This window comes from Myripristis murdjan, chromosome 9, assembly GCF_902150065.1.
Source record: "Myripristis murdjan chromosome 9, fMyrMur1.1, whole genome shotgun sequence".
NCBI classification, from domain to species: domain Eukaryota; kingdom Metazoa; phylum Chordata; class Actinopteri; order Holocentriformes; family Holocentridae; genus Myripristis; species Myripristis murdjan.
The window spans coordinates 16,847,916-16,872,958 of NC_043988.1; the positions used below are offsets into that span (position 1 = coordinate 16,847,916).

The 25,043-nt window shown below is 41.9% G+C and overlaps 1 protein-coding gene and 3 non-coding genes across 4 annotated transcripts; 1 reads left to right on the forward strand and 3 right to left on the reverse strand.

The window, feature by feature from the left end:
• Positions 1-1,498: 1,498 nt before the first annotated feature.
• LOC115365613 (junction-mediating and -regulatory protein-like) lies at positions 1,499-23,713 on the forward strand. Its single transcript, XM_030060700.1, has 10 exons — positions 1,499-2,729; positions 7,014-7,187; positions 17,056-17,206; positions 17,899-18,068; positions 18,167-18,332; positions 18,587-18,756; positions 18,999-19,073; positions 19,259-19,351; positions 19,507-20,047; positions 20,436-23,713. Exons 1-10 carry the CDS (start codon positions 1,881-1,883, stop codon positions 20,738-20,740), a joined length of 2,694 nt encoding a protein of 897 aa, XP_029916560.1. The 5' UTR covers positions 1,499-1,880; the 3' UTR covers positions 20,741-23,713.
• Positions 10,582-10,653, reverse strand: trnaq-cug (transfer RNA glutamine (anticodon CUG)). The gene has a single exon. It is a non-coding gene; the product is annotated as a tRNA-Gln (tRNA).
• trnaq-uug (transfer RNA glutamine (anticodon UUG)) lies at positions 13,669-13,740 on the reverse strand. The gene has a single exon. It is a non-coding gene; the product is annotated as a tRNA-Gln (tRNA).
• trnaq-cug (transfer RNA glutamine (anticodon CUG)) lies at positions 21,386-21,457 on the reverse strand. Its single transcript has one exon. It is a non-coding gene; the product is annotated as a tRNA-Gln (tRNA).
• Positions 23,714-25,043: the final 1,330 nt, after the last annotated feature.

Consider the following 25,043-nt stretch of genomic DNA (forward strand, 5'->3'; position numbering starts at 1 on the left):
TAATTTTGATCTATACACATAAAACCTGATATTTCAGTGTTAATGTGAAGGAATGTGTCTGTTATGACCTTGTCATATGAGTTCACTTTAATAATGACTTCTACAAACCATTATATTGACTAGTATAACCTTTTAACTCATCCTGCCAGCATTGCACTGCCGAAAAGGTGAATGCACATGAGGGACTCAGCAAAGTGACAAATATGACAGCCTGCGTCTTGTTCACATCCCAGGTAGGTGTTAGGTAAAGACTTTTGAACATTTCTACTTCAACTCTTTGGTTTATGCCATGGCTCCCTCCTGCAGTTCTGTTTTTGCCAGCACTGTATTAAAGTCTTACCTACATTCCACGTTGCAGTTCAGCCTTAACTTGACATCCAGTTTTGTTTATAATAAATCAAAACATCAGTAACAAATAAACATGGATTTCTTCCCCTCATTGTACCAACACAGCACAAACTTGATTAATTGATTCCCAGAGGTAAACGTTATCCACCAAAATTACTTTAGTTCAGGGCTCAACAGTATTTCCTATTAAAAACATTTGAATGTGTAACAAATCATATGTGGGGAACGACATCCTGTTGTCGGAAGCAAGATCTTACAAGGAATACTCGGAGATATGTAATAACTAATATATTATGACATTTTTCAAATGCTAAAGAAACCATTTCATAAAGTGCTATTTGTTTAAATAGTATTTGTTCCTTTATAGCTCTTGCATGAAGCCTATTGAGATCACAGATCGGATGCAAACGCATCCTACAGAGCTGAAAACGTCACCACGTCCCTACGTGCCCTGCTCAAGTTGAGATTCTTATGCTACCTTCATGTACTCCTCGGAAGCTGGTCGTTTGTCTGACGTCTCGCTGCAGACCCGCGGGACAAGCTCTGGCTTTCACCCAGGCAGGGGCTTGTTTTGCGAGTCTGTGGCTTGATGGTTGGCTATTAGCTTAATTTCCTTTCAAGCAGTCATATTAAAGAGTTTTTGAAAGGAAAATAGCAACAAAATTGGCCAAATAACAAAGACATTAGTATTGACCCTAGGGTGGTGGTGGGATACAGAGATTTGTGCAGCAGTGGCAGAATGAAGATGATTGAGGAAGCGCACCCCAGGCATCTAACGGGATATTTTAATTATTTATTCTAAAAATATAAGTCTGTCCAGTCGGTATTAACCACCATTCACCACTTTTCTCGTGTGCGCCTAACACAGGAATTCCTATATTTCTGCAGCACTTGAACGCAGCGCAAGTATTTTGCGTATGTGGTCCGTCTGACTCCGGGCTAACGAAGATGAAAACACTGGCAGGATCTTGGCCACGATGTGAAGCCATCCTAAAAAGTGGAATCGGAGGAAGACCCTACTTGCGTTTATTAATCGTTTCAGCCTACAGCGGTATCTGAAGGATGTACGTCGTTTTTAGACCCCGCTTCCAGTTTGTGATGAGAAGGGGGCTCATGAGCCGAGGGATCGGGGATAACGGAGCACAGCTGACGGAGGGATCAACCGCCGGACCTGGTAAACAAACGGTCGCATGATGTATAGATGTGAATCGTGCGTTGTCAGAAAGCTGATGAAAAAGCTAAATGTAAGAGGCAGGGACTGGCAGGAAGACATTCGAGTAGAAAGCAGGTGGGCCAGAGATGGGAAACGACACCGCACTGCTCCAAATCCATCCGCTTGAGCAAAGGATAGCCAGTCAGCCAAAATATCCTCGGGGAGAAAACGGCATTTTTCCCAACGTCGTAACTCCGCGGTAACTCAGCGATAACACGGTAACTCGCATCGTTTCCACTCCTAAACAAGAGTGCCTACGTAGGTTTGTCGGTGCGACCAGCTACATTATTTTTGTCTCATCACTTTGGATCCTGCAAGTATGTCCTTCACAATGGAGGATAATTTGGAGTCGGGGTGGGTAGCCGTTCGCCCGAATGCGTTTGAAGAAAAGGAAAAACACAAATTCGTTTTTATCGTCGCCTGGAATGAAGTGGAGGGCAAATTTGCCATTACGTGTCATAACAGGACGGTGCAGAGGAGAAGCTTTGGAAGGGACCCTTTGGCGGAGACGACGACGGTGACCCAAGAGGAGGATAAAACAAAATGGCCCAAAAGTCCCGTCAAAGATAATGCAACCAGCAGGAGCCCTAGCAAAGGAGTGATGGGAGCTGCAGCTAAAGGCTTCAGCCCCAAAACGAAGTCTCCATCAGCGACAGCGACGAAATCAAGCCCTGTGAAAACCCCAGCTGTTAGCAAAGCCCCAGCATCCCCGGTCAGCCCTGACAGTGAGGTGCTGGACTCATTGAAAGACGAGCCCGCCTCCTCCACAGTGGACACCGTGGACCTGGAGGAGCTGGACAGTCTGAGCAGAGAGGACTGCAGCTGGGCCGGGCTCTTCTCCTTCCAGGACCTCCGGACTGTCCACCTGCAGCTGTGCTCTGTCAACTCGGACCTGGAGCCCTGCCTCCCGGTCTTCCCTGAGGAGCCGGCGGGGATGTGGACGGTGCTGTTCGGCTCGGCGGAGGTGTCCGAGACCGAAATGGACGAGCTCTGCTACAGTTTACAGGTGTACCTGGGCCACGCGCTCGATACGTGCGGCTGGAAGATCCTGTCGCAGGTGCTGTTCACGGAAAACGACGACCCGGATGAATACTACGAGAGCCTGAGCGAGCTGAGGCAGTCCGGCTACGAGGAGGCTCTCAACCGTGCAAGGAAGCATCTGCAAGAGGTGAGTGAAGCATCCTGCCATTGCCTCTCTTATTTAATCAGGGTCTTTTGCAGCGCCTCGCATTCACACAAGCCCACACATGGACACCTGGGAGCTGCCCAGCACAACCAGTCTGTGTTGCTGTTGACCAATGAGCAGCTCCAGTGGAATAGTTGGTGTTGAAGTGCATTGACCAATGGCAGCCACGCTTTCCCTGCACCTGCTTCCCTGTAAATATTAAGTCAAAATAGAAATACAAACACTTGGTAGGCTGTAGTGTAAGTGTAAAACAACGGAGCATATCAAATGAGATTAACATGCAAAGCTATGCCACAGCTAGTCCATTGCAAGATCACATGTATTTGGTGGCACATTTAGCTTGTATTCAGTTACAAAGGGGCCATTGATTTTGACAGTGGTATACAATTATGTAAACTATGTAAGGTGTGATGTTTTCTTTGTCTGATTTTGAGAATACCTAGTAAGATCTGCTATAAAGATTAAAGATCAAGATTAAAGTCAGCCTAAAATGATGAATAAACTTTATTCTGTGAAGAAAAAGACAATCAACTAGACCAAATGATCCTAAACTCTCACTGATGCCTTATTAATGAATCCCAATACAGCTTTAGGCAAGATATGCCCACATAAGGTTGGGTAAAAGATTTTGCAGCTGCCATTTCAAAGCTGTTTTAGTGAATAGGCAATAGGTCCAACAAATTTTCCAACCAGTCAGTGGGCATATCTTGCCCAGAACAGTGTTTGCCCAGAACTGTGAATTTGTAATAAATGTGTCAGTTGTAACTTTGTCAAGTAACGCTTCTTTGCATGTGTTGCAAGGGGGGCACTCTTGGTAAGCTAGACTGTGAGCATCATGTTCATATGGTAAAAAAAAAAAAAAAAAAGCCAACTTAGCTTGGATCCTGCATGAATAGGTGAAAGATGAAAGGAACCATCTGGGAGGTCTGTGAGGGAGATGAGGCCACCAGATGTCCCGGATGCATCCTGTGGAACAATGTATACATGCAATCTAGCATCTAGAAGCACAGTGGGAGACAAAATATAGAGAGAGAAATGAGAGCATCTGTCATCTAACCACTACTCACTGATGAGACAGTTGGCAAGGAAATTGTGTTCATTATCTAATAATGGATTCAGATGCAGGCATTTATATAGAAGATAATAACTTAGGAGGAGCAAACTCATCGACTAGCTGATAAGAATTTGTGAAATTATGTGAAACTATAAACACTTCCTGCATGGAATATTGTATACTCAGCATGGCTGTTGCTTACACAGCTGACAGGATCAAGTGCGCAGACACACACACACACACACAGAATTTCGACAAGATTCGGCACATGTCCAGGCACATTTGTCCTTTTAGGATCTGCCTGTTTGCCAAAATAATGTGCCAAGTCATCGTCTTTGAGAATAGCGGCAATAGACTCACTGATAGGCTGGCTGATAGATTTATAGGTTGCTAACATGACTTTGCAGACTGTCAGCATTTAATGTGTCCTAATTATTCAGAATATAGTGTCACCACCATTGGTATCGGGCCACTCTTGGTTATTTATAACATCAGGACTTGGGTGACACACTGTATTTCAATTTTTAATGACACTGAGTTACTTAATATCTGATGTTATATTGGATTTCTTTCTCTGCACCTGTATATATTTCTCTGTATCTCTGTATTCTCACTCTAGATAGAATATAGGCAGAATCTAGGTAGAATATAGCCTAGGGATTGACAGGGGAGTGAACTATCAGACTAAAGGCCCAGCACTATGGTGCAAAGCAAACAAACGGCAACATAAACAAGAACAAGAACACCTTCACCCTTTTATTTACATCCTGATATATCAGATTGGATTGGCCTTGGATTATTTTGTTCTAAAACGTAATGGCTCATTTCTATTTAAATGACTCATACCTGAAGTTTGCATATGATTTTCAAAGTTGTACTGCAAAAGTTTTTTTAAATTCTTATGTTATAAAACACTTCAGTAAAGGTATTTTATATTTAATCTAGGCAATAGTCCCTCAGTCCCAATGATTAAACGATCAGTCAGCAATTAGCGTAGACTTAGCAAACACAGGATCTGACAGACAGTAAGATGTGCTCCAGACGTATACGCATAGTGCAAGTACTTGCAGCAGCGGCTTGGCTTACATACCAGCAGCAGCCAATGATTGATTAACTGCTCTTAATATAAACATACATTGTGTTGTTACTCGCTCTCAAATTATCCTACTAATCAATGGTCTTGGATGAATGCGGCCTTGACTCTTGGAGCCAGACAGTACAAGAGTTCCTCGGGGAGGGAAGAGGAGAATGAGAGCATAAAGCTTTAAGCTTACAGTGTCTCCAGCATTAAGTGTAGCAAGCTCACAATGTGTTGATATCTGCGTGTGAGTTTACAGTTTGTGCGAAAGGCAGAGATAGACCAGAATCTGCATCCATTTATTGTGATGTGGTGTGTTTATGTGAGTATCTGGCCAAGGCGTTTCCTCCCAGCTCTGTTTTTGGCAGAGAAAGGAGTCTGTGAGGAACAGAGACGAATCACCCACGACTCTTTCCATCCTATATCAGTCCCACACCCACTCCCATTCGCACAGACTGCAAACACACCAGGGTTTTCCCTGGCTTTTTGGATTGCTTAGGTGCTGTGTCACTGGTGAACATGGGGCGGAGGGTCCGCTATGTGTTTGTGTGTGAGACAGTGGGAGAGACACTGCATGAACATTCAGTCCGTCACTGATCACGCAGGATTGTGTGGAGGTGTGAGGGTGTTTATTTGTGCTCTAGAACGTAACCGCCATGAAACAATCAGAAAACAACATTTTATGTCTGTGATTCACTCCTTTGTTCTTGCCACTGCCACTCCCTCTCTTCATTCCCTCTTTAGCTTGCTCGACCACCGCTGCCGTCTCTGTCTCTCATCTGAAACCACAGCTGACCTGACTGTGGTTTTCTGGAACATTAGCAAAGGACTAGACTGCAAGCAAAATGGTCATATAGCAAACCTTTTCTGTGAAAATGCAAGTTCATATTTGACTCGTTCACATTCGTGCGAGGGTCCACCTGGGAGGGTGTGCATCCACAGACTGACAGGCAAAATGTTTTTATTTGGTAGATTTTTTATCTTAAGCTTTTTGTACTAAAAACTTTTTCCTTCCACACAATTCAATCAAGTTGGGCGCTGTGCAAAAACACTAGGGTGCTGCACCTAAGTCTTATAATGGCAGGGAAAACACTGCACACACAGAAAGGCATGCACACACACACACACACACACACACACACACACACACACACACACACACAATGAAGAGAGACAGAAAACCAGACACAGGAAGCTGTGCCTCACTGCCCTTCCTGAACAAGAAACATCAAACAGCAGAGCTATCAGTCTCAGAGTCTCCACCAACCAACCTAATTTAATCAGCTCTGATTGTTTGGATAAATGTCAGTCACTGTATGGGATTTCCAATTTGCTCTAAGGTGTGTTCATGTTGAAGACGAAGGAGGAGCTGTTGATCTTGTCCGGCATTTCATCACAGTCCACGTTTTTGTGTCTGCAGTCAAAGTGCTGTTGAGTCAATTTAAACAAAGTCACAGTGGCATTCACTCTGGAGGAGTGTGTTTGGTGGTAGCTCTTACACACCTATGCACACACACACACACACACACACACACACACACAGTGGCCTATTGATCATTCCACTCCATTTGAGGGCTAAGTTGATGGCTTTTTCAATGCTCACTGGTGGCCTGCGGGATTGTTTGGTCTGACAGAAACGTGCATGCATATCGATCTTATTCCCAGCAGCAGAGAGGGCCCCGCTCTGTCCAGCCATGTACTGTTCACTTGGAGACAGCACTCAGACATACACCCATATTATTTACAACCACACAAAGCACTTGACCTCAGTGCCAATGAAAAACAATTGTCCATTCTGTGCTGAGTAACAATGAAAGATGTCCTGTATTTCATATACTTTGATTTGATTATCTGCATGGCTGTCTGCCGCTTTTATATTGTATTTCGTGACAAACCCCAACTATTTGACTCTGAAGTCTATAAATTAAAAACAATACATTTTGTGAGTTCCTTTCTATCAGTGTACCAACAGATTTTAAATGTCACTTCATCTTGAGTATATTCGTCTGTATTTCATTCTCATTCTCCAGTTCTGAAGGTTGCTTATGTGTATCCAAAAGTAATTCTATGTGTGTGTGTGTGTGTGTGTGTGTGTGTGTGTGTGTGTGTGTGTGTTTGTGTGTGTGTGATGCAGTTGCTGGAGAAGCACAGGACCATGGACAGTATGGTGGAGCTGTTGGAGGTGTATGAGGAGGAAGACCGGGCATATGGAGGCTTATTGGAGGCCTCCACACAGCTGTACCAGTACCTGCTGCAGCCCTTCAGAGACATGAGGGAACTAGCAATGCTACGTAGACAACAGATCAAGGTAACATAAAATTAATGTACAATGTGAATATACTGTATGTACATAGCTGCAAAAGCATGGAGGCTGGTCCACAGTGGACTGAGAGACTGATCCTCGTAAGATTTTTGGACTTTTTCCTTTAGTCTTGAGTACAGTTCAATTGCTAGCCTTACAGTTTTGGGCCAAATTCTCGAATTTACAGTTTGCTGAGGGCTATGATGCATTATACCAAGCCTCCGCAATTTTTTGACTCATGAGCCTCCACCGACAAGCACATATAAACTCACAGATGGTTGGTTGAATTGAATAAAATCTTGAAGAGCAGGGAAAAGAATAGAGGGTAAAATACAAATAAGAGAACATGACTGAATTATTTGTGTTTTTATTGCCTCTGCTATTTAATGGTGTTGTTGCAAACTGTGTGAAACATGTGGGATTTGTTTCTGGGTTAGGGGGTTATTTAGGAGCAGGCTAAACTGAGCGCTTGCATGGGAAGTAGGGACACTCAGATGGCTCAGCCGCTGATTTAAATCAGCCAGTTTTCATCGCTAATGAGACAATTGGTACTCGCCAAATTGGCTGATCTGGTTAACCAATCTATAACACAGAGACCTATGTTTACATATCTGTATTTATAGTGTGGATGTGCTAGTCGTGGCCATGATGTCTCTGGTTTTCTGTTGTGTCAGAGAGGGACTCCTCTCTCCTCTCTTTTTTGGCATTTCTGCTTTATTTACAGTAGAAGGAGACAGGAAAGGCAGGGAGAGAGAGGGGATGGCAGGCAGCAAAGGGCCTGGGCTCAGACTTGAACCCAGGCCGCTGCGGTAAGGACTCAGCATTGATGAGGGGTATGCACACTGAGCTGCTGCAGTGCCCTCTGAATCAGCATGGTTAACTTTGCTGTAGATGGAACTTTGACTTGTTTTATTGCACATTTCAAATTTGGAACTGTAGGAATATAGATTAAAAAGTCAAGATATTTTACTTGGTTGTACCTCATACAGCACATAAGACTGTCACAAATATTTTATATACAGTATTGACAAAATTTTCTTTCCGCCATATATACATGTTAAGCCTGGTGCATTGTTTAATTTTTAGACCCAGAAAGCAACGTTGGCCCTGTGAACTTGGCACTTTGACTTCTCATTAAGTAAAGGAGAGGCTGCGAAATTGAAAACACGCCCTTTAGCATTTGTCTTTATATACTGAAGTATATATCTCATAAATGTTACTGTACTGTACTGTATAATATTTGGAGGGCCTGGTCATGGGATGTGTTCAATAATGGCCAACCTTTTTCTAAGCCATAAGAAAATGTAATAACAGTGTAATAATATGGGTACAGTAATACTGATAACTTCACTTTCAAGAAGAGACAGCAGTTACGGTTAGGGTCAAAATTTTTTGGGAAAAAAAAAAAAAAAAATTACATTATTGGTATTGGCTGATCCTGAAAAAAAGATTGGTGATGGGATCGGCCCACAAAATCCTGAACATCCCTAATGGGAAATGGGTTGTTATGCAGGTGGGCCTTGATTCAGCCTTCTATTTCTCTACAGGCACGACATGCAAACAGTTGTAAAACACAATGGATGGTCAAAGGAAATTCCCATGCCCTTAAAATATGTTCTGCGCTGTGTGTGTGTGTGTGTGTGTGTGTGTGTGTGTGTGTGTGTGTGTGTGTGTGTGTGTGTGTGTGCGTGCGTGTGTGTGTGAGTGTGTGTGCGTGTGTTGGACACCGGCCTTTTGGTTAGGAAACCTTGTATGCACGAGGATGGGTGGTGAGATGTTTCATTATAGAAAGAAGAGGAGATTGTTTAATGGATAAATGGAGGAGAGACTGCTGCAGTGCTGATGGCACATTTATATTTAGCTCATTGACTCACTCACAGCACATCAGTAATAAAAAGCCTCATGTGAACAAAGGAGCAAACGTGCACAAACACACACCACACACACAGACACAGACACACACACACACACACACACACACACACACACACACACACATACATTCTTGTCCAACCCCTGTTAATTTTTTTGTCCTTTTCCATATTGTCTCTCTTGCTTCTGGAATGCGGCAGCTGGGGTTTGAGTGACACCCTGTGAGCTGGAATGGAGCCTCACGGGTCTCCAGTTTCCTGCAGTCTCACAGAGACATGAATAAGTCATGCTGTGTCTGGGCCTATAGGTTTACTGGAGCTGCTGCTGTTGACACACACTGGGATCAGCACCAGGCAACAGAAATGAAAAGGTGCAGGGCTGAGTTAAGCCGGGGAGCTTTCACACCTGTCTTCTTAGGTGCAGTTGGATGAACCCTGTGAGCTCAGTCCTTCTGGGGAGGTGAGAACTTCTAGCCTGCTCATCCGGTAAAGTGAGAGGTTCGAGAGCAAGTAGACCAAAGACAGGAAATTAAACAATGAGTCAAGATTCAATTAAACTGTGTGAAATCTTGTGTCAGTGGAGTGAGATAATTCCACTTTTTTCCAGTGGAGTTTCTATGACGGTATACTACGGTCACTGTAGGAAGAAAAGAAAAATTACACAACCAATGTGGGGTTACTTTTCCACTTAAATGTGAAATTAAATTACTTTTTTAAATTATGTGTTTTTTCCCCTAAATCGATACATACATAGCTGAACAGCAGGGCCATATGAGACATTTTGTTTTGTTGATTAATAATTGCAAATACAACCAAACTAATGAAAACATGCAATAGCAAATTCACTTCTTATAATAACAAATTCAGATGCATGCCAGATTAGAAAATGCTCCTGAATTTTGGTTTGAATGAACAAAATCTATTGTTATGTTGTGGTGATTGATATGACTTGGTGATAGAATATGGAGCTATTGATTGGATTAAACTTTCATTCGGGATTTTGTCCAGAATTGTTAAACTGACAGTGTACAATTTAATGTCAGCTGTCTGTTTACTCACTCACTTCCCTGAGCCAATTTCTGATTATTTAAATTCCGAGCTTTTAGCACATTAATCCAGTCTTAGCATTTTTGTGCAGTGAAATTTTTGTTAGAGATTTGCAGTTAGTGTTGCCTTGACTCTCTTGTAAGATTAGCATGCTACACATTAATAAAAACTCAGTATGGCCTGTAAGTCCTAAATATCCGCAGCAATGGTTAGTCAGCCTTAAGGCTCAACAGCGACGGCTGGGCTGCATATCTTCCCCTCTCACTTTCCTCTCACAAAGCAGGAAACCACGTTTGGCAGTGGGTCAAAGTTTACAGTCAGCTGTGTTTGCTTTTACCCTCAATCCACTTCTTCAGTGCTTAGTTGTGTTTTCTCAGAGCATGTTCTCTTCCCGTCTGGTGCACTCTGTAGTTTTTCCAGAGAAGAAGCACACACACACACACACACACCAAAAAAAAAAAAAAAAAAATCGTAAAGCTGACAGGTTCCACCGAGATTTGAACTCGGATCGCTGGATTCAGAGTCCAGAGTGCTAACCATTACACCATGGAACCAGTTGCTGCAGGAAGTGCACAAGCGCTGGGTAAACCTTCACTTCCATGGTCTATTTATAGTCTGTTGGTGAGCCAGGTGTAGTATGGTGTTCTATAGCTTTTTTGTATTTATGTTTTCTTTTCTTGCTTACCATTAAGAGAACAGCATGAGCTCGATGGGATAGTTAGATGACACTGGGCCAGAAGGTTGATGGTTCAAATCTCACCTTGTAGAGGCACAGCAGTTGTATGCCCATCACCTAACCTTGGTCTTTGTTAGATTAAGAATGGTGTTGCAGTGTCGGTGTATCCTGTGCAGGTCGTGCCGGCATTAGAACTCAGATTGTAGGATCCAGTTTTCACAGTGCTAGCCAACAACCATGAACACCGCTGACTACGAGTTCATCATCAAACCTGAGTACAAAGATAAGGTGTCTCTGTGTACTCACACAATCCTCTCTCTGCTGATAATATTCTTTCCTTTCTCTCCAGCGTCTCTGGGCCGGCTCTCTCATTACACAAAATCAAACTCATCTATGTGAAGCGCAGGTATAAAGTGGTGGACCACTGATATATTGAGGCTTTTCAGGAAGTATGACTTTCTCAGTAATTGTTGCAGTACATACATGTTGTGGGATGTAATGATTATAAATATAGAATTTTCTACTTAACGACAAAATCGAATGTAACATCTCTGACCAAATGCATAGATATCATTATTGTGATGACATTGTGGGGTGACTTGACGCTTTCAGAAGATATTTAAACACAATATATTTTTGATAAACAGACATTAGTAATGTGGATATGATGACCAAGCAGGTAGAGGCAAATAACAGAACAACTAGAACAGTCCAATAAGTTTGCATCCCTTAACTATTATGAGGCCTTAAAATCTAGGAAATGACAAAACATATGGCATATTATCATATGACAATATCCAAAATCCCAGACGATATCTTGTCTCATATCACAATATCAATATAACATTGATTTACTGGCCAGCTCTAGTTGGAAACTGTACAATAGGTTAAAATAATTCTCATTGTCATTCTTAATTGAATGTAATTTTAATCTTTCCAAATACTGTTGGCATTATATAGCTGCCGATAAAAAAAGATTTTGTTTCTTTGAGCCGCTGATTAAATGAGGTTGGATATTGTTTCAAATTGAAGCCAACAATGTGTACCTTATCCTCATTCATAGCCTGCTTCACTTTTGCCCATTAATTATGTCATGTGCTTGTTCCCTCAGTAACACGAGGGAAAAGGGTTGAACAGGAGAAATTTAGCCAAGGCCTAGGCAATGTATGCACTTTATCCACACACTAGATGGCAATCATCTATAGGTTTTCTTTTGACAGGCATATATGATTTGGTTATTTACTAAATAACCAAATCATATATGTCTGTCAAAAGAAAACCTATAGATGATCTTAGTAAGTGAAGACATAATGAACTTAACCCAACAACTAGATGGCAGTGTAGGAATTCAGTTAAATGTCTCCTGATTTAAAAAAAGATTGCCATAGGGGGATAATTCACAGTATGGACCTAGTCAAATCAGCTCATGGAAGAATGATACTGAGGGAGGCATTGAACAGATACACAACATATGTGCTCAGTATTGCAAAGTCAAATCTGTTGTTGCTAAGTGAAGTGAAAAATGCACTGCCCAAGGACCGTTCACCATCCCATGAGCAGGTGGCAGCTCTACGCTTTTCAGGTTGACAGTTAGTGTGAAAGAAGAAACCACCACTGTACACTCCAAAGAGATGATTACATGCAACAGACATGTAAACAGTTTCCCGCATGAGCTCCTTTGTATTTAAGCAGTCTCCAGACAGGATTTGAGCTGCTAACCCATTTGCAGTCACCATGTAAAAGTGGTTTATATTACCTTTTCCAGGTCTATGTATCATATGTCTCCCTTTCACTCTGGTCAAGGCTCCACTGTGTTTTGAACTCAGATTGCTTGACACAGAGTTACACCACTGAGCCACACACTCTAAAGTGCATGTGGTAAGGAAAGCAGTATGGTCTTATCTTGTAATTACTACAAACTGCACATTTTTCTTTGTTCTATTCAGTTTTTTCTCAGATTATTATTTTTTTCAGTCTCTGATTTTCTGAATGGTAGTTTCTTTAAAAAAAACATTGTTCCACTCAGACTGGAATTCAGGTCATTGGATTCATTGTCCAGATTGCTAACCATCACACCATGAACCACACATCTAGCCAGGGACAGGGGTGCGGTCTCTACCAATGGCTGCCACATATGCAAACTAGTAGCGTCTCATTATCTTGAACATGATACAGTGTTTCTTAAGGGAAAAAACAGCTCTTTTCTGTTTCCTCAGTGTGTTGCACTGTATTACATCAAACTGCCCCCTCAGAGAAATCTGCCAGTCCCATGAATCACAAAATTCAAATGATCCCCTCATTAACAAGATGAAATGAAATGAAGTGATGGTGGCTGCAACAGGAAATGCAAAAGGGCACAAGAGTATTGCCAGTGAAAACAATAACAAATAAATGAAGTTGAAGATGGCTATGTGAGTCTGTAGTAATCAGATCATCACTGTGAAGAATATTAATTAACAAGTATGGTTTGATAAACGTCTTACTCTTTCTTTGTTGTACCTCAACAAATGCATCTCTTTTATATAAATTTGGGTTTCCCTCTCCCGTTATGGCGAGTGGCTAGTTCATTTTAAATGAAGTTTCCATTGATAATTGTACTAAATTAGGTTCAAGTCAGATTGACCAGCCTCTAATGACATTTACAGTCTAACTGAACTAGAGAACACACACATTATGAAGACAGTAAATGAAAGTGACATTCACCAATGTCTGTTAGCCTCAAACAGCATGTTAGGTTTTGGTTTTTCTATTCCAATTTTTGATAGTGTTTCTCTAGAGGAAAGGTTAGTTTATGTATGCTGTCATCATCGATGTTTGCATATATGAGATTATTATTGCTGTTACATTCTGTTTTGGAACTTGGTGTTGGATTGTGGGTTTTCTCATAAAGTCATGGTTCCACCGAGATTTGAACTCAGATCGCTGGATTCAAAGTCCAGAGTGCTAACCATTACACCATGGAACCCCACATTTTTGTCAAAGGGGCCATGAGTGTCTTTGTCAGGGTGCCAAATACAAGTGTGTGTGTGTGTGTGTGTGTGTGTGTGTGTGTGTTGCACATGCATGCTCTTTGTTTCCATGAGCTCATCCAGAAAAACTGATCAGATGTATGATGTTCACAGATAAGGAGGGAGTATCTCAGGACACGGCAGTAGTAGTTTACATGTTGTTTTTTTTTCTTCTGTGTGATTAAAGATTAAAGAAAAAAGGAGAGGAGAATGACTGTGAGCACCCTCACATCACTGATCGCACTGGTAAATAATACTGATGCCATGTTGTGTAATGCAGTGTGAGTTGAGGCCAGGTGAGGTCGCCAAGGGTTGCTCTATAACCTTTAGTGCCTATCTTCCATTATCTTCTTGGGTACTTGTTAGTTTTCTTTCTTTTGTCTTGCCTGCAATATGTTTATTCATCCTCCCTCTGTTTTTGTGATTAGTAAGGTTATAGTCTGCACATAGAAAAAGAGAAGACTAAAGAATGAAAGAGCTCTCAGGATCAGAGCCCACAATTCATACTATATTCTTTTAGTTCTCTTATTTTTAACTTCTGCTACAGAGCCAGAAACTGCTGTCAGAGCAAAAGAAACAGGTATAGAAAAACTAGTTTCCAAAGAGTGGTTAACAGACCCATCAACAGTAGATAGGTAAGAAAGGAGAAAAGCTTTTACTCTAAGTGCATGTCTTCATCTAAAGTTGAGACTCTAATAATCACTAAATAAAAGATAAAGGGAGTGTGGTCATCAAAACTTACCGTAGTTTGAGACAGGAAGATGTTCTTTTGTTGGCTGATATGTATTTATGTATTAATAAGCCATCAATATTGGATCCTTTGTTGGTCTTTCTCTTGATCTTGTGTGTGTTGAAATTAGTCCAGTAATTTTAGGCCAAAATTGGGGAATATAGTAACCTTGAATTAAAAGGTTACTATGTAACAGTGAATTTAAAGGTTACTATATATATAGTAACCTTTTAATTCACTGTTTAAATATCTGTTCTGGCATTTATTCCTTATATTCCTTATTAGCACATATCAAATCAGATAATGTGTGATATGCATGTGTAAACAGAATAATTCAAAGAACTTGTAATTGACTTTTTTTCTTGTCTTTGTGTGTGTAATCAACTTATGAATTTTTATAGTGATATCTGAAAGTAAAATTTTGAACCCTTTCCCCTGTGTGTTAAAAACAGTGTTTTTTGGTAATATGTGGTCATAAATAGGTGATTTTCAAAACTTTCCACCAATGGGATTTCTTGGGACTTTTTTTCCCTCACTCAGGACAAACTGAGGATACAGAATCAGTTGAGTTTGCTTCTCTTGCAATTTGTCCTAGGTTTTTTCATAAAATGACTGGACTATATAGGTTTTACATGTTGATGTTGTTTGTAACACGCAGCTGCTAAATCCCTATCAATTCAGAAAACATGCAATTATAAATCGAGGTTCCCATGTGTCCTGGAAAACCTGGAAATTTATGGACTAGTTTCCCAGTCATGGAAAACACCTGGAAAATTTATGAAATGCCCTGAAAATAGTTCCTGGAAAATTATCAAATTTGGCTGAGATTACATTTTTAAATGTTTTCCTGAGCTCAAATTGCACCTTTTTAGCCTCTGACAATCTGTTGATACCAGTGTTGGGACCAATTACTCACAAAACTAATAAGTTACAATTACTAATTACTTCTGTAAAAAAGTAATTTGGATTACTACTCAATTACTGCTGCAGAAGAGTAATTCAATTACTGGGGAAAGTAATTTTAATGATTACTTTTTTCTTTTCTTAAATCCTCTTATTAATGCACATATTTTTGCATTGCTGTTTCAGTGTGGACCTTGCTGTCAAATTTCATCTATCATTGTCAGTGTTGGGCACGTTACTTTGAAAAAGTAATTCATTATAGCTTAAAGTAGTGATGTCAGTTAGTCAGGATGGGGAATTGAACCCGTGGTCTTCTGCACGACAGGCAGCGAAACTATCCGCTCTGCCGTCGGAGAACACAGACAATTCCTTTAATTTGTGCTCAGTAATTCTCCATAAATGTTGCTAAGTTACGAAACACTGCAAAGTCCGACCGGTTTGAAAATTGACACACCGCTTTTTCTCCACAAGACGCACATTTTTCGAACAGGATAGTAAAATAATAATAATAAGTATTAGTAGTAAGTAACGGCAAGTAACGGCGCATTTTATTGTCAGTAACGGTAACGGCGTTACAACGGGGGAAACAGTAATTTCTTTGATTACTCGTTACTGATAAAAGTAACGCCGTTACTTTGTAACGCCGTTACTCCCATCACTGGTTGATACCCAGCTGTTGTCCCTCACCGGACTGCAGTGCCATGTGTTTGGAAGTCAAAACATGTCAAAAACACATAAAATGTCTCTTTAATTAACACAGTGTGTTTCAAAATTAACACATGCGTGTTTTTACACTTAAACATGTTGTACAACACAAAAACATGTTGACAGTGTGTTATTTGAACACCAATTCCGTGTAGTTTTGATCTTTTTGAAAACTTTGTCCAATTTGAATAACTCTAAAGTAACCTGTGAGCAACAGCTAACATCTACACAAATCACTGAATATATTCCAAAAGCTAAAACTTAAAGCCTTAGATACATCTGACAGTAAACTTTGCAATTAGCATGGCTGTACACAGGTTATGGCAATTCATGGTGATGACCGTTGTACATGTGTGATTGTGTGTGTATATAGTATCAGGGTTTGGAATTACTGGGTAACTCGTGATACAATACTATCACAACACTTTATCCACGGTAACGACGGTATCATGATACAGGAGATTCTGTAATATCCAGTATTTTATCAGATAATGAGCTGCAATACACCACAATATCTGTAACTTAAAGAAAAAAATCCCCTTGAAAAGAAAAAAAAAATTCAGTGAGTAGAAATCAATCATTTTTTTCAGTGTTTTAATGTATCACATGGACTGCAACATGAACATGACAGAGCAGTTCCAGGTCAGACACCTAAAGATGGAACAAATACGCCACACAGGATATAATGAATTGCATACATTGCATGGTCTGCTGCAAACTTTCAGACAATCTAAGGGTGTGCTGTACATGTTTTAAAGAGATGGTCAAGTGTTTTCAATTTGTAGGCTAAGTGCAATGTATTTATCTCTACGTTCTTCCTCAGACTATATTTTTGCAGGTTTGTTTCTGTCATACTCGTTTACTAAGGTTAGCATGGCATTGTGCTGGTCTCATTGACTGAAGAAATTCAAACGCATCCATGGCCTTTCAACAGATCTCCTTGGAGAATGACTACTTGGGCCCGCGGCGGATTGACGCTCTAAAAAAGGAGGACTCTGACTGGCAGAAGAAGGCTCAGGAGGCGGTCCTCAACATCCAGGAGTTCACTGTCAAATACTTTGAGATCACTGCCAGAGCTCAGAAAGGTGCGGTATGTCATCATTGTCACTGTCACTGAAGCATCAGATGAATAACTGAGATTAATCCCACTCGCACAAACACAAACACAAACACACACATAGTGGTGGCTGTGGCCGGGCATTGACCTGTTTGAGGTTTTGAACGCCAGAGCTGATGTGATTAGATATTGATGAGGCAGTGCGGACAACCGTGCTTTGACAGGAGGAAACAAGGACAACCTATTGATTAAACAGAGCTCTTCCAACAGAGTCTCTGTCCTGTCACTCCACAATACACCCCTGTTCATCCCAGGTTTCCCCAGCCACTGATTGGTCTATCTGACATATATTAGATCAAAAAACAAATGAGTAAATGATTCCAAATGAACATCAGAAAGGAGGAATTTGTAATGCCCAAATGTGGCCAATAGATGTCTCCCTCTGCACCATAAAGAAAGCCTCACTCCTATGAGGCCTAATTCATCCAACCAAAAATGTAGCTCCTTTGTTGTGTGGGTGGGAAGCTGCTGGCCCGCACTCCTCATCCTCGCTCTCACTGTTGAAGTTATTTGATCATGTTGGTGACTCACTGTTGGCACGAGTTGAGCACACACAACTTTTTACTGCATAGAATTTTCATGCAACCACCTCCTGTGTGTCACCCATCCTCTGTGTCACCCATCCTGTGTGTTTGTGTGTGTGTCCATTTGTGTGTGTAGGGGTGTATGAGCATATGAAGGTGGATCAGCGTAAGTTTGGCAAGGCTGCGTGGACCGCAGCGGTGGAACGCATGGAGAGGCTGCGCTACTCGGTCGCCAAGGAAACCCTCCAGCTCCAGAGAGCCAGAGAGATCTGTCTGGAGCAGAGGAAGCACACACTGCGGGAGGAGGTGCTCACACACAACACCCACAAACATAAATACACACCTTCTCACTCATTACAAATACACAGGGTGGTTTATGACACCCTTTGACCTTCTTCCCTCAGATGCAGAGTCTGTGTAGCAGTGAGGATGCAATGACCCGCTTAGACCACATGGAGGCGCAGTACTATGAGCTCCAGCTCCATCTGTATGACATCCAGGCCGAGATACTACAGTGTGAAGAGCTGCTTCTCACAGCTCAGCTGGACAGCATACGCAGACAGATGACAGGTGTGGATGTGTGTGTGTGTGTGTGTGTGTGTGTGTGAGTGTATTGAAAAAAGATGTAGTGTCTGTCAGGCTTGCAACAGAGTTATATTGGCTCAGTTTGCATTTCTTTCTCAAATTAGCTTCTTTGAGAGATGTTCTGCTACTATACAGCATGCAGTGCACAACTATGTGCTGTGTGTCAGACATTACATCACCTGCCCCTCTGTGTGTGTGTGTGTGTGTGTGTGTGTGTGTGTGTGTGTGTGTGTGTCCAGAGCGTCAGGATGAAGTGGTGTACTACGACACCTATGAGAGTCCAGATGCCATCCGAGAAGACGATGCTGCTGAGCGAGAGGAGCTGAGGAGACTTCAGGTCAGTGCGCGACAGCTAGAGGCCAGGAGGGGGCGCATCACTGCCAAGCGCTCCTATCTGAGGAACAAGAGGGTATGTACTCTAATTTACATTCATTCCTACTGGGCAATATGGTTGAAGCCTGTGACAGTATTTCTCTCATGATTGATGGTGTAATGATATTTGGTGGAATAGGACTATACCTCTAAAATTACACTGCAATTAGAAATTCATGCTGTGTTTTAAACCAGGAGACTATTAAAAATGTCTTTGTATTGCAATTGTGTATGCAAATAGGGTGTATTAGTATTGCACTTCTCTCTTTACTTCTGCAGGAGATCTGTGTGTCCAATCACACGGCGAAGCAGCAGAAACGTCAAGCTGGCCAGAAGGACGTCACATCACAGCAGGTCCTGCTAGTAGATGTTTTCTATGTTTTTGTTTTTATTTTTTGTTATTTTTTATTTTATCTTAGTGTGAGAGACTAGTTTGTTCATTGATACCTGCACAGCATAATCAGTATCTCTCTTCTCTCCCTCATTTTCTCTTTGTCTGTCTCTCTCTCGTTCCCTCACTTTTTTCTTCTGTGTGGCAGAAGAATGAGGAAGAGGAAGATGAAGAGAGGAAGAACAGTCGAGTTAGTCAAGAGAGACAGAAAACTCTTGACAGACTACGCACTTTCAAACAGGCAAGTGCAGTACCCTGGGTTGCACAGTATGTCAACATGATAGTAAACTGGATTTTGGAATATTTGATTATCTTTCTTACTGACCTTTGTTACAGTTACCACCATTTCTCCTCTTGTCTCTTTTTGCTTCTCTCTCTTCCTCTCTCTCTCTTTAGCGGTACCCAGGTCAGGTGATCCTGAAGTCTACTCGTCTGCGTGTTGCTCACAGCAGAAGAAGAGAGCGAGGGAGGAGCGGGGAAATGGGTGGAGGAAGGGAGAGAGAGGAGCGTGTGGACTCTGTTTGTGTCCAGATGCAGGACCAGCCCGTGTGTCTGAGTACCAGCGTCCAGACAGACCCCAGCCCTAGTTCCACTCTCACCACCCAGCCAGCCGCTGCCCTTACATCTTCCTTGCCTCCTCTACCTGTGCCCAGTCCCGTCGACTCCTCCTGCTCGCCCTGCTCGCTGCCATCGCTGCTAGCATCCCCTATTTCGCCTCCTCCACCACCTCCCCCTCCGCCTCCTCCTCCGCCCAAGGAGGAGCCGTCACCCTCTGAGAGCCCGGGGCGGCAGAAGGCCGAGGGGAAGGGCCAGGCAGAAGAGCTCTCTCTCTCCCCGCTGGGCCCTTTCATTCCTCGCTTCTTTGACAGCAGCCAACTGGTGAGCGCCAGGAAGAAGTTAAAGAAGACGCCCGTGTTGGAGGCCCACAGCAGGAGAGGTACAAGAAGGAGCCACCATAATACTGGACAAAATCAAATATCACTATATCTTTGACCAAATACCTTGATATCGATCCTGACCATATTGTAGGGATGACTACTGGTGCTTTCAAAAGATATTTACACACAAAATATTTTTAATAAACAATTATTAGTAATATGGATAAGATGACCAAGTAGGTGAAGGCAAATAAATAGTACAGCCTTTAAAACCAGGAGAAAACATATCTGCCTTATCATGATATTACAGTATCTAAAATCCCAGTCAATATCTAGTCTCTTATCATGACACTGATACAATCTTGATACATCACCCAACCCCAAACACATCCCAGCGGTGTTTTACTCACTATCTGTCTTCTCATTCTCTCCTCCCCCCACATCCAGTGAGCTCACCCATGGACGAGGTGCTGGCCTCCCTCAAGAGAGGCAGCTTCCATTTGAGGAAGGTAGAGCAGCGCCCCCTGCCTCCAGCCAAGGGCGATGACGACCCCAACAGCATCCTGGCCCAGATTCGCCGAGGCGTCAAGCTGAGGCGTGTGCCCCAGAAAAAGGGAAAGGAGGGAGAGCTCCCGCCCTCCACCGACCCTCTGACCAGGAGCATCCATGAGGCACTTCGACGTATCAAAGAGGCCTCGCCGGAGTCCGACTCAGATGACGACGGGCTGACCTGCCCAGACTGGGAGAGCTAGGGTTCCAGGCTCCCAAACAGCAAATAACACACACTCACAGATGCCTGCACCCTATGGCACTGCACACATTGTACTGTCCTATGTACACACACACACACACACACATAAATGCACACATGCACATACACTCTCTCACTCACACTGACAAGCGCGCACAGCCCAGTCACATGTACCCAATGACTATGCCAGGGCCTGAGTCATACCGAATCTTGTCACAAACTCACCAAATGTTCCAACTGTCTATGGTCAACCTGTTCATTTGTTTTTCCACACTACATTCACCATGGTGAAGGACATTGTTAGTGTTTATTTCTACTGTACGTAACTGTGCTTTTATGTCTATAATTAGACGATAATCATACCATTATGATCTTGAGTTTATGAAATCAATTGTACTGTTTAAAAGCTCTACATTGGCCCTGTGGGGCCGCAATGACATTCACAGACTAACAGCACACACACATTTTACACCAACATACTGCACTGAGTTATTTGTGAAACTGAATGCCTCATACAAACGACTGCAGGTTTGTAAGGTGTGTTAGGTTCTCCCTTCATTCTAAAAGGCAGTCCAAGATTGAGAAACTAATATATGAAATGGGTGTGGTATGTAATTTGGTCTTATTTCGGAAGTTGGAAAAATGTAGGTTCCACCGAGATTTGAACTCGGATCGCTGGATTCAGAGTCCAGAGTGCTAACCATTACACCATGGAACCCCGTGTCAGCTGGGGCAGCACAATGTCAGTTTTACTCCTAACTAAGCAGTCTGACCTCAGGCTATGCAAGGTTACATAGCTGGTTTCCTCTTGCCACATGTGGGTGTGGTGCTGGGGGAGAGTGTTGGGGGGTGGGTGCTGCTTTTCTAATCTGACAAATGATAAATCCTCCAGTGTATGTCAAACCGGATACTTGCCCTTCCCCCCTCCTGTCCTCTCCCTCAGCAAGCCTGTCACTGCTCCCAACCCCACCCCACAATCACTCTCCCCTCCTCCCTTGCTCCCTCCCTCTGAATGAGTGAATATGGATTGGCTCATTTCATCTGTCTGATTGCAGCATATGGCCAGGCTAGTGGGAGACATGGAGAGTCACAGTGGGTTTATCATGTGGTGCCCTAAATCTAACCAGATCTCTGAACTGGAGCCGGTCAGCTAGAGGAGGAGAGGCTCATGTGCGGAGCTACAGGGTTTGTTGATGTTTTGTTAGCAAGGCAGGAGGGAGGAGAAAGCTGGTCACATGTTTGTGTTGGTGATTCCCGACGTTTGCATGTGGTATTGTCATGTTAGAGCCGTGGTAGCAGTCACGCCTGTGTAAATGAAGGCTGGTACGAGGGAGGCGAGATTCTCTCAGGCCTGCAGGGACTGGCTGTGGGCTGTGGAGTAGGAGGTCCTGATTGATGCAGTTTCTTCTGCCTTTCTTTCTCTCCCCTCAGTGGGCAGAAGCACACAGTAGGAGGCCTGTTACTCACAACACTGGGATAGCAAGCATTCACGCACACACATACACACACACACTCATACTCATATACACTTGTCATGTGAAAGTGAGTCCACACACTCCACCTTTTTAGCACTTTCATGACGCACAATACCCACAGTGTCAAATTACATGATCTGTACAAAACTTTTTTGTTGTTTGTATTTATCACTGGTGAGGCATTGTGTCTGTGATAATAGACAAATATGTTTAAGGGCACTGAGCAACATATAGAATTGGACCTGATAAATTGTGACAGGAATCTGTTTACACAGGATGAAATGAAACAGCAGGAGGCTGATCACCACAGAAATTCACACAAATATTCTTGTATACATGACGCAGAAATATGTGGATTCATAAACTGAGCTCTGAAATTGAAATAGCCAGAGCACACACTATCAAACAACGATGCAATTATTTGTGCTTTTTTCCACTTGTGTGTGTTCAGATCCTGTTGCAAAACAATGTTCATTCACTGATCTGATTTATCATGAAGGAGACACTACAGTTGGAAGAGCAGGCATGCAAATATATGGCACACTGTACAGCTTGAACATAGCTCAATGTTAAATAAAGTTTTTAATATCATTTTCCTGGCAGAGCAAATCTGAGGCACTTTTACATATTCTGGACTTGAACTCAACATTGTGTGTCTCAGCCACTGGCATTGTCAACACAATGTTCTTCCATGGTACCTTTGCCATGTAGCACAATCCAACCCTGACCTGACTCTAACTTGAACCAAACCAAGACCTTACTTGACTTGATGCCACTGTAGTTGACCATGGCAGAGTTTCCCCACAGCATCTTAGTGCTGAGGTTTGCTTCATTGAACAATGACCAAAATGTCCTCAGTAGTAAGACTGTTTCAGGAAGCTGGGCTCGGAGCAACATGACATCTTTGCCATGAGCCAACCATCACCTGACTGACGTTAGCAGCACACAATCGTGTTTTACATTGACCCTCATCTATATAATTATCCGAATGCAGCTTTTCAGCAAACTACTATTTTGTGTTACATTTCTTCACTTCATTTGTATCCTCTTTTTTCCAAAGTATTTCCAGCCAAAACCTTTTGTGATGTGTTTGCTTCTGAACATTTGCTATGTAGACCTGTTAGCCACACAGGCTGACTATATGACCCTCTGTCTGAATAAGCCGGTCAGTCACTAGAAAAGTGCAGTAACACAGATTGATAAACAAAGCAAAAAGGAAAACAAAAAAAAAAACTACATAATCGGTGATGAATTCAGCTTGATTACCTAAAACTATGGACTTATTAAACATTGCAATTGTTTTTACATGTAGTGTATAGAGATACTATTCCAAGAATACCTTTTGCCTTTACTCCTGCCATTTTCATTTATTCATTTTCACCATTTTCAGTTGTTTTTTTAATTTACAACTTTGCCCCTGCAATTGAATAAAACCTTGTGAACCAAATTCATTAGTCGTTTGTTTCATGTGTGTTGATTTGAAAACAGAAAAAAAAACAATTTCCACACATACACTGAATTCTGCAGTCACTGTATTTGAATACAAAACATAGCATTTCTCAGTTCACAGAGGTGTGTTCTCAGCCTGGTGGGGCTGTCTTTGTTTTAATGGAACAAAGAATTCAGTTTGGCTGAAGCACCAACAGATGTATCTCCTGATCATTTTCACCAGCATTTGGTAAATCCTTTCAACTGCAAACACACAAGTCTCACCAATCTACAAACATCATAAGCCTGAGGTACCTCTTTAATATCATGAGTTCAAAATTACTTTAAATAGTCAAAAATATTGCCAGTCTTCTCATACCTCTAAATACAATAATAATACCTACATTAAATACCATAAGTTACAAAACAGGAGAATGAAAAGCTTCTTATCCACTACTGTACAAAGGCATTCATTAACAATAGCATTAATATTAAGGTATTCCATCTCAGTCATTCTGCTGTCTTTGAGTTAAACCAGAAAGAAAGAAAGAAAAAAAATGGGTACCACTTCCCTGTACAAGGAACTTATTCCAGTGTATTAACCTGTGCATTTAACTATGGAAAAATACTTTCAGTGCATAATCATGCTGTACTAGTATTTGATGGAAATGTTTTGATACATAATGTAGTTACAGGAGTGTACTAATTTAAATGCAGTGGTCAATTGAAATGTAACAAAAAAGTTAAAAAGTTGTTACACATTGTGTGTGTGTGTGTGTGTGTGTGTGTGTGTGTGTGTGTGTGTGTGTGTGTGTGTGTGTGTGTGTGTGTGTGTGTGTGTGTGTGTGTGTGTGTTAAATTCATTGACATTGATTTCAAAGCCAGACATCTGTGGATGCAATAAGGAATAATTTACTGTACTGGTACAGGAGCTCCTACATATTTTAATACATATCTTTTTTTTACATTTTGAATTTATTTTATGTCGTTACACCCCAAGTAATATGTGTCTATATATTGTAATATATATGTTAAAAGGGTTAAGTCATTACTCGCAAAGTATTATTGTATACAGTAAGCGCATCATTTCCATGGATTAATATTCAAGTTAATACACAAGAATAAGCCATTGTGGAGTGTTACTGCATTTCATTTGTCCACCTATTCATTTACAATGCCAGCTCGAGTAGAAAGTTATCTTGTACAGTTCTGTAATTATATCATAATTATTTTAACATATTGTATTTTGTGTAAAAAAAGAATAGAAACTGAGTACAGTTCTGTATTCATCCGCGAAGAGTGAAAATCTGTGGCCAGTTTCACTGAGAGTGGAGATTCACTAACACTTAGATGACTCTCTAAGCCCTTCATGATGCACTACTTTGACCAAACAGGGCTGCA

Bases quoted from the DNA above. Each gene is read 5' to 3' on its own strand.
- LOC115365613 (XM_030060700.1), top strand. From the start codon at position 1,881: ATGTCCTTCACAATGGAGGATAATTTGGAGTCGGGGTGGGTAGCCGTT. The intron at 18,757-18,998 runs GTATGTACTCTA...TTACTTCTGCAG, and splicing joins CCTATCTGAGGAACAAGAGG to GAGATCTGTGTGTCCAATCA. The intron at 19,074-19,258 runs GTCCTGCTAGTA...TCTGTGTGGCAG, and splicing joins AGGACGTCACATCACAGCAG to AAGAATGAGGAAGAGGAAGA.